The sequence below is a fragment of the Euleptes europaea genome, chromosome 14, assembly GCF_029931775.1.
Source record: "Euleptes europaea isolate rEulEur1 chromosome 14, rEulEur1.hap1, whole genome shotgun sequence".
Lineage (NCBI taxonomy): Eukaryota > Metazoa > Chordata > Lepidosauria > Squamata > Sphaerodactylidae > Euleptes > Euleptes europaea.
The window spans coordinates 15,366,882-15,376,906 of record NC_079325.1 but is presented as its reverse complement, the minus strand read 5'-3'; the positions used below and the strand labels follow the sequence as shown (position 1 = coordinate 15,376,906).

Below are 10,025 nucleotides of genomic sequence, written 5' to 3'. Positions count from 1 at the left end.
GACCTCCACCTGAGACCCTGGAGAGCCGCTGCTGGTCTGAGTGGACAATACTGACAATTTAATGGACCAAGGGTCTGGTTCAGTATAAGGCAGCTTCATGTGTTCATGAGTGTGGGGGTAGGATCTGGAAGACCCAAGTTTGAATCCCCACTCTGCCGTGGAAGCTTGCTGGGTGATACTCTTAGCCTACCCTACCCTACCCTACAGGATTGTTGGGTTTTTTACCTTGCTCACGACCTCTTTATGTACACCATAGTGGGGTGGGGTGTGTGGGGATGGGCAGGCCCTAACCTCCCCGCCAGCTGGCCTATGGCGGCCACTTTCCGCCTCTGCCAAGCATCCATTGGTCGGTCAGTGGGTCAGTCAAGCTTGATGAAGCCAATGTCCTTGGTGTACTGGCGGAAGCACTGGTGGCACATGTTGAGACTGTACTTGCGGATCAGGCCATGGCGGTTGGAGCAGGTATGGCAGGAGTGTGACCACTGCCTGAACTTCCTGGGGTGGCTCCAGTAGAGCTGCTGGTGGCCCATGTCGGCAGTGCTGTCTGCGGGGAAAGGAATCCTACCCTACAGGGTTGTTGTGAGGATAAAATGGAGGAGAACAATGTAAGCTGCTTTAGGTCCCTGTTGGGGAGAAAGCAAGGGCGTAAATTAAGCAAAGAAATAATATAACCGGCAATGCCAGCGACTGAGTCTGGAACCTTGCCTAAGGCAAGCAAGAAGCTTTGCATAATTTGCATACAGATTCCCCCCCCTTTAAAAAAAGGAAAATTCTAAAGAACATACTATGCAAAGCATATGCTCTGCCACCAAGGTTGCTTGGTTACTTTCTTCTTCTGGGACTGATGCCAGGTAGAAGCATCCACCGGTCCTCTTTTTCTGACCAGGTCTGCCAGGGCTCGCAGGTACGTGTCTGAGGGAGGGAGCTTTGACTCTCGAAAGCTCCTACCCTGAAAATCTCACCAGTTTTTAAAATGCCCCTGGGCTCGCATCTCAGTACTTGTCTGCCTCTTCGGCCTTTAGAGATTTTGCAGCCGCAAAGTTCTTCCAGCAGAAATATTTCTGTGGTACTTTGCCGTTTGGTTCGCTAGCCCCGAACCAAATGCCCTCGGCGCTGAAATGAGCTTTAAAAGGCTTCAACCGAGACCGGTTTCATTGGACTTTCTCATCACCGCGAGGCCCGTTCGTACCTGTCAAGCCTTCTATCCTCTCTCGCCTGCTTCTGGCCAAGGAGTTCAGGGCTGACCTTCTTTGCCTGCTCTTCAGGCCTACCTGACAACGCGATTTATGAGCTCATGGCAAGCTCTGACACGAAGGCTGGCAGAGCGAAGGATGCATCACAGTGTCCGCCCGGATAATTAAATGTGTATCTCTCCCAGCAAAACAGAAACTCTGCTCCAGCATCAATAAATCTGCAGTTGCGGGACTTATCCAGAAGTAGCAGTGTTCAGGGGAATGAATTTGTACTAAAAACAAAGGTCTTTTATGCATGGCTGTTTCCCTCGTGGTCACCCCTCCAACGACTTTGGGTCTTTGCGTTGATCAGTGGTTCCCAAACTTTTCAGGCCACCGCCCCCTTGGTTCCACAAACTCAACCCCAGCGCCCCCTACTCTATCCAACAACACAGTTGAAGGAGCCCATCTCTAGTGCCCTCCTGCTGCCCCCTTGCCTCTTAGTGCCTCCTTAGGTAATCCCACTGCCCCCCAGGGGATGATAATGCCCACTTTGGGAACCACTGGTGTTTCCAACCGTCAGAGGTCATTGCTCTTCCCCTGCGTTTCCCAGTGTTTTGCTCGCGTTTTCAAATTCGGGATAAAACAGGTCTCTGAAAACATGGGCAAAATGTGGAGAAATGCAGGGGGAGAGCGAGGCGACCTCTGATAGTTGGAAAGGGCATGCAAAATCCTAACAAAGAACCAAAGTCGTCGGAGGGGTGACAGCGAGTGAAATAGCCATGCATAAAAGACCAAAGAATGTCTCCCAGAGAAGTTCAATGGGTGTGTTCTAACTCACTAAATGTGTTTAGCCAAATCAGCTTGTAGCCTTCTCAGGACCCTTTTGTATTAGACCGCACACACACTTTTTGTTAAGCATCTTTTTTTAAATATAAAGTTTCTAGTCCTTATCGTTGCAGATGCACATGTTGTAAAAAAAAAAATTACAAACAGGTTTGACAACTAAAGTTCCTGCTTTTGGTCTCACTGTGGTTATGGTTGAGATGGGGAATAATATTAACTGGGCCAGTGGGTAGCTCTAGAGGGTCTTAATATTTATTAATTATCAATGCTATTTATGGTTTGCCTTTCTCACTGAGGCTCAAAGCAGATTACATGGTGTAAGTAAGTCAATGCAATCGATAGGATGAAATGCCTAATAAGCAGTGTGATAGATGAGGTTCATAGAAATTTGAAACAAGCAGAAATTGGGAACAAATGTAAGTCTTAAGCTGGACATGTTAAGTAAGCAGTAAATGGTATTATGTACCTAAGCAGTAAGGGAAGGAGGGAAGGTGGCATAGTATAGCCTGATCTTCCCTATTTGTGAGGGAAGTATAGCCTGATCTCGTCCGATCCCAGAAGCTAAGCAGGGTCAGTACTTGGAAGGGAGACCTCCAAAGAAGAGTCTGCAGAGACAGGCTTTTTGGTGGTGGCACCCTCACCAGCAAAATCCTTCCCCAAAGAAGCATATAGTCTAGCTCCATTTTAACTTTTTTTGAGGGGAGGTGATCTGTATCCTTTTTAATTTCAGTGCACATTTTGGAAACAAAGTCTTCTTGTCTTGAGAAGCACCCTGTTTATTTGTGGTTCGGTTCTGTCTGTTGTTCATAAGTTATTTTTTAATTTTAATTGTTAACCTTTTAATAGGTGCATTACTTCGGATTTACGATGTATCACAAGCTGCCCTGAGAGCTTTGCGCAGCCCTGTAGTGAGACATCATTCTTTTTTGAGATAGAAATTCCAACAATAAATACATACAGTGAGTCATTAAGCCACCCCGCCCCATGGTGTGCATGGATGTGCGAACCATACTTTGGTCTTTTGCCAATGTGGGGTCCACCCCTCATAGAAAATAAGGGGTGGGAGTGAAAATGCTACACCCTCCATCATAAACCAACTACGTAACATGCAATGCCGTTCTAAGCCTGTGTACTCCAGTACTTAGAAGGGTGTGATTCTGTTTAGGATTGCACTGTTTACTTCAATATGACACCTTGCAGTGATTTATTCCAGTGCAAAATGTTATGCAATATATCTACCTCGTCTTGGACACCTGTATATGGGATACATTACAGCTCCCCACCCCCAGGAAGAAATGACCAGCAAAATATTTTTATAGTTATATATTTTATAAATAAAACACCAATGTATTTAAAGCAAAGCAAAGATGTTAGGAGTTACAATGTGCTTCCCATTGCATTTTTGCTTCTTTTTTATAAGCAGCCACAATTTTATAAAGACACTGACAGCAACTGAAACTGCTAAACCTTTTAGATTGTAAACTCCTCGAAGGAAGGGCCTGCCTTCTTGCATTCTGTAAAGCACTTCCGCACAGGGACATTGCAGAATACTTAATTCGATAAGTAAATAACTATCTTTCACAAAAAGTGGGAAATGAAGCTCTTGCATAAATATTACTCATTAAAGAAAAAACCCACCCAAATGCCCAATTGTTTCTTCCATCCCTCTAAAATAATAATAATCTTTTAAAAAATCAAAGCATTAGTTCATGATGATGATAATCTTTTAAAAATCAAAGCATTTTTCCCTGTTTCCCATAATCTCAATAGGAGAGGGGTGTGGATTGCTGTAAAGTACCTGCATTGCATGAACCAGTTCAGTTCCTGGTACCTCCAGATGAGGAACATAGAAGCATAGGGCTGGAAGGGACCTCAAGGGTCATCTAGTCCAGCCTCATGCACAACTTTCACAACTACCTCCCCCCCCCTCTTCCAGTGACCCCTACTCTATGCCCAGAGGAAGGCAAAAAACCTCCAGGATCCCTGGCCAATCTGAGAAGTCTGAGTTCATGCGTGGAAGGACGCTTCTCTGCCTGAGATCCCAGAGAAGTCCAAACTAATCAGAGAAGACATCATTAGATGGATCAATGCTCTACTACCAGTATAAGGCAGCTTCACATGGCCATAGTGCCTGATGGGATAGTAATGAGATTCTGTTAAATAACCTGGGGAGAAATTGCTCCTTGATTGTTATTGCTTTTTGTTTGGTAACACTGTAACTTTATCCTTTTGGGCCACATCACTTGCATATTAGTAAACAATGTTCCTAAAGTATAGCCATTTACTGCTTACAGTTTTCTTTCTGGGGGAAAAACATCTGGGTATAAAACAATGCTAGAAATCCACTTGTTTTGCTACTGGTTTTTTTTTTTTTTTAACCCAGCTGATGTACCATGTTGGGTTTTTAAAAGTCCCATGAGTTTTTGCAAAGGAAAACAGATCCAGCGTCGCGCTGAAATTAAGTCAAGTCAATAGGCTGGTGCAAATAATGGGCGTTCACTGAAGAATGTTGGCTTGGGTTCTGTGCTAAATGACTGAAGGGATTTCTGTATATGGAGTGGGTCCAAATCACCTCCCACACCCTGCAGCGGGAGGAGGGAACTGGGGAACAGTTTCCCTCTTCTGTTAAAGGAGGTTTTCCATTTGATCCAAGCCATTTATTTACCCTACCAGAGACAGAGATATGCTTTTGGGGGACAAAACAAGGTGTAGTGGTTAAGAGCAGTGGTTTGGAGGGACGGACTCTGATCTGGAGAAGCGGGTTTGATTCCCCACTCCTCCACATGAGCGGCGGAGGCTAATCTGGTGAATTGGATTTGTTTCCCCACTCCTACACATGGAGCCAGCTGGGTGACCTTGGGCAAGTCACAGCTCTGTTAGAGCTCTCTCAGCCCCACCTACCTCACAGGGTGTCTGTTGTGGGGGGGAAGGGAAGGTGATTTTAAGCTGGTTTGAGTCTCCCTTAAGTGGTAGAGAAAGTCAGCATATAAAAATCAACTCTTCTTCTTCTCCTCCTTGTCCTTCTTCTTCTTTCCAAGAGGGGACCCTAAGTGGCTTACAACATTGTTCTTCTCCATTTTATCCTCACAACATCCCTGTGAGGTAGGTTAGACTGTGTGTGATTGGCCCAAGGTCATCCAGCAAGCTTTCACAGTAACAGATGGATTCAAACTTGGGTCTCCTAGATCCTAGTCTGACACTCTAACCACTTCATCCTGCTGGTTAGTGATTAGGAATGATTGATGCTTTTCTTTATAGTTTCTGAAAGCTTATCCTGCTGTTCTAATATCTTGGATACAAACTTTGCATAATGAAAGCCAGTGTGGCATAGTGGTTAAGAACAGCGGACTCTAATCTGGAGAACCGGGTTTGATTCCCCTCTCCTCCACATGAGCGGTGGACTCTAATCTGGTGAACTGGGTTTGTTTCCCCACTCCTCCACTTGAAGCCTGCTGGATGAGCTTGGGCTAGTCACAGTTATCTCTGAACTTTCTCGGCCCCACCTACCAACAAGGTGTCTGTTGTGTGGAGGGGAAGGGAAGGCGATTGTAAGCCACTTTAAGACTCCTAAAGGTAGACTCCTAAAGGTAGAGAAAAGTGGGGTATAGAAGCCAACTCTTCTTCTGCTTCCTCTACCAGAAATATTGAATTGCTTGGTGACAGCTGGAATTTGGCCTGAAGTAATGAGTAAACCCCCAAAACAATTAGGGTAAGTTATTAATAGAATGATCAGTATTTATTCAGATCAAGTGACAAAGAAGCTGAATGAGGGGGGTGGATAGCCCCCCTCATAAGGCAGCTTTGATATAAGGCAGCTCTGTATGTTCAGCTTTCTCTGCCTGTACTGTGTGTGTTAGTGTGTGTCGTCAAGTCACAGCTGACTCATGGCGACTGTTTTCAACGCAAGAGATGTCCGGAGGTGGTTGGCCATTGCCTGCCTCCGTGTGGGCCAAGAGAGTTCTGAAAGAACTGTGACTGGCCCAAAGTCACCCAGCAGGGTTCATGTGGAGGAGTGGGGAATCGAACCCGGTTCTCCAGATCAGAGTCTGCTGCTCTTAACCCCTACACCACACTGACTCTCTGTCTGTACTACTATAATAAAAAAGTGTCTTGTGGCATCTTAAAGAGGAAGGGATTGATGAAAGTACAAGCTCTTATGGGTAGGGTTCCCAACCTCCAGGTACTAGCTGGAGATCTCCTGCTATTACAACTGATCTCCGGCCAACAGAGATCAGTTCCCCTGGAGAAAATGGCTGCTTTTGCAATGGGACTCTATGGCATTGAAGTCCCTCCTCTCCCCAAACCCCACCCTCCTCAGGCTCAGCCCCAAATACCTCCCGCCAGTGGCAGAGAGGGACCTGGCAACCCTACTTATGGGGTAGGGGCCATTTCATGAGATTCATGAAGCTGTTTCTCTGTCAGTATATAAGGCAGAGGAAGGAGAATGTGAACAGAAGGATTAACGTACCCATGCAGTTCTTTAGTAGCCCTCGCTACTGAAGGTCATGTGAGTTAGCCAGCACAATCTTCCTTTTCAGTGTTTTGCAATAAACAAATGTTGACATTTGGGATTAGTTTGGAGAGCAGTTACTAAGCTTATTGAACAGCATTATGATTTTCGGATGCCATTAACAAAAATACTGGAGTCTGGACTAGAGTGCTGCATTTTCCCTTCCTCCTCTCTAGGCAGTAATTGTGTGACAATTACAGATAAAGATTGCATGCCTGCTGCTGCTTGAAAATCCCCCCCAGATCCATTCATTCAACAGGGCTGCTTCATTTCGCTCAAAAGGAAGTGAGCTGCTTAGACTCATATACTGAAATTCCAAACATCTGGGGAACAAAGTGGCTTAGAGAAGGAGATCAAGGGTTACATCAGGAAATACTGCACAGATGATGCTGGGCTTTATGGAGACACAATTGGAGTGACGTAGCCCATGCGTCTGTTCAGCAGGGATTGAATCTACCATAATCTTTGCTCCAAAGGTGTGTCAAGTGCTGTACATGTCTTGACCTCCCTGTTTTTCTGTTGCTGATTTCTTGGGGATGGGCTGCAGTTTAGTGGGAGAAGAAGAAGAATTGGTTTTTAATATGTCAACTTTCTCTACCACTTAAGGAAGAATCAAACCGGCTTACAATCACCTTCCCTTCCCCTCCCCACAAGAGACACCCTGTGAGGTAGGTGAGGCTCAGAGAGCTCTAAGAGAGCTGTGACTAGCTCAAGGTCACCCAGCTGGCTTCATGTGGAGGAGTGGGGAATCAAACCCAGTTCACCAGATTAGACTCCACCACTCCAAACCTCCATTCTTAACCACTATACCACACTGGTTCTCTACCATAATCTTTGCTCCAAAGGTGTGTCAGGGGCTGTATGTTTCTTGACCTCCCTGTTGCTGATTTCTTGGGGTTGGGCTGTGGCTCAGTGGGAGAACATCTCTGTGGAATACAGAAGGCCTCAGATTTGATCTCTGGTGTTTTTAGTTAAAAGGATCAGGTAATGAGAAGACAAGAGTCACTGGAAAAGACAATAATGCTAGGAAAAGTCGAAGGCAGCAGAAAAAGAGGAAGACTCAACCTGAGATGGATCTATAAAGGAAGCCACGGGCCCTCGGTTTGCAAGATCTGAGCAAGGCTGTCAAAGACAGGACATTTTGGAGGACATTGATTCATAGGGTTGCCATGAATCGGAAGCAACTTGACAGCACTTAACACACACACAGTGTGAAACACCTGCAAAGGTGCTTCCAGTCCGAGTAGACAATACTGACTTTGATGGACCAAGAGGCTGATTCAGTAGAAGGCAGCTTCATGTGCTCCTTTTAGGGGAGAGGCCGTGGCTCAGTGGTAGAGCATCTACTTGGCATGCAGAGGGTCCCAGGTTCAGTCCCTGGCATCTCCAGTGAAAGGGACTAGGCAAGCAGGTGATGGGAAAGACCTCTACCTGAGACCCTGGAGAGCCACTGCTGGTCAGAGTAGACAATACTGACTTTGATGGACCAAGGCTCTGATTCAGTATAAGGCAGCTCCGTAGAGAAGGTCGATGGCTCAGTTGTAGAACATCTACTTGGCATGCAGATGGTCCCAGGTTCAGTCCCCGGCATCTCCAGTGAAAGGGACCAGGCAAGCAGGTGATGCGAAAGACCTCTGCCTGAGACCCTGGAGAGCCGCTGCCGGTCGGAGTAGACAATGCTGACTTCGATGCACCGAGGGTCTGATTCAGTAGAAGGCAGCTTCATGTGTTCATGTGTTCATTTGAGAGGAGGGGCTGTGGCTCAGCGGTGGAGCCTCTGCTTGCCATGCAGTCGGTCCCAGGTTCAATCCCCAGCGGCATCCCCAGTTCAAGGGACCAGGCAAGCAGGTGATGCGCAAGGCCCCTGCCTGAGACCCTGGAGAGCCGCTGGCCGCCCCTCCCCTCTCCTTCCCCCCCCCGATTCGCCCCGCGCCAGCTGAGCGGGGCCGGCGGCTCCTCCAGCGCGCACGCGTGGCCGAGGGAAGGGAAGGGAGGGGAGGGGAGGGGAGGGGAGGGGAGGGGCGGGCCGCCTTCCGCCCGCAGCCCCCCTGGCCCTCCAGAACTTGGCAGGGCGGCGGGCGAGCGGGGCTGGGGGGCTCAGGCTTGCCTTTCCCCCGGCCGGCTGGGCGCAGGGCGGCCTGGCGAGGGCGCAGGGAGGCGAGCCGGCGCCGGGACCCCTCCCGCAGCCCCCGATCTCGGGCTCCCCGCCCTCCTCTCCTCGGAGCGGCCAGGCGGCGGCAGCAGCCCTGCAAGAGACCCAGGCGGCGGGCGGCGGGTGAGTCGCTCCCCCTCCCCTCCCCGGCGGCTGGGATGCGGGTCTTGGGGGGGGGCGAGATGCTCCTTTTTTGGCCCAGATCTCTTTCTTTCGACCCGGCTCCAAAAACTGGCCGCTTTCTGCAAAGGGGGCTGAAGTTTCTTGCGGAACAGAGGGTGGTGGGGAGGTTGGGTCGAGGGGGGGGGGCGCGTATGACCATTTCTGCACGGGAGGTTTTGCCGCTCGTTAGATGCGCGTTTCCCCCATGCGAAGGCTCCAAAATAGGCATTCGGATCGGGGCCGTGCGCATGGGGAGAGCGGCGAATCCCCGGCGCAACCTCCCGTGCGTCGTGGGGCCATTTCTCCAGGGGAGGCTTTGCCTTGGATTTGCCACTCTTTACATGCACTTTCCCCCCATCCATATTCTCAACACTCAACAATAAGTCCCCGTGCAGAGTTTTGAGAATTCAGAGGGGGAAAATGGTGCATCTAGAGAGGGACAAATCCAAGGCAAAACCTTCCATGAAGAAATTCCTCCGGGTCTTCTCCGGGGAAGGGGCATATGGGCTGGTTGGTTTCTCGGAGCTGCGAGGGGTGGGGGGGAGGGAAGGGGATTGCGAGGCTGCAAAAAAAGACACCGCCTGCTCCGATCTCCGAAAGCCCCACTTTGCAGCCTGCCGGGTCGGAGATGTGTTGGCACTCGCGGCTCGGCTCCTTGGAGCAGATTTCACGGGGAAGGGATCTGCTCGGAAAGAGAGAGGGCTGGCCGGGTCTTGGGAGGCCGGCTCTGTGGGGCCAGGGGGGGTGAGCTGGCTCTGGGGGCAAGACCAGCAAACCCCCCCCCCACCCCTGCAGGAAAGAAAACCCTCCTGGCTTCTCGCCAGAGGAAGCCAGGAAGAGGCATCTCTTTGGGGCCATTCTTCATAGGAGGCTTGGCCTTGGATTTGCCGCTCTCTCGAGGCACATTTGCCCCATCCGAATTCTCAAAACTCAACAATAAGCCCCCCGGCAGAGTTTTGAGAACTCAGATGGGGGGAAATGGGCATCCAGAGAGCGGCAAAACCTCCAAGGCAAAACCTCCCGTGCAGAAATGGCCATTGTTGAGTTCTGAGAATTTGGATGGGGGAAATGTGCATCGAAAGAGTGGCAATCCCAAGGCAAAAACCTCCCATGCATAAATGGCCTTGGAGTGTGTCTGGCATAGCTGGCTTGCCTGTGGAGAGAAGGATCTTCCGGCCAGGAT

The 10,025-nt window shown here is 49.2% G+C and overlaps 1 protein-coding gene across 1 annotated transcript; it reads right to left on the bottom strand.

The window, feature by feature from the left end:
- Window positions 1-356: 356 nt before the first annotated feature.
- Window positions 357-530, bottom strand: LOC130486981 (40S ribosomal protein S29-like). Its single transcript, XM_056860301.1, has one exon. The coding sequence runs from the start codon at window positions 528-530 to the stop codon at window positions 360-362; it is 171 nt and encodes a 56-aa protein (XP_056716279.1). The 3' UTR covers window positions 357-359.
- Between the last annotated feature and the right edge of the window lie 9,495 nt (window positions 531-10,025).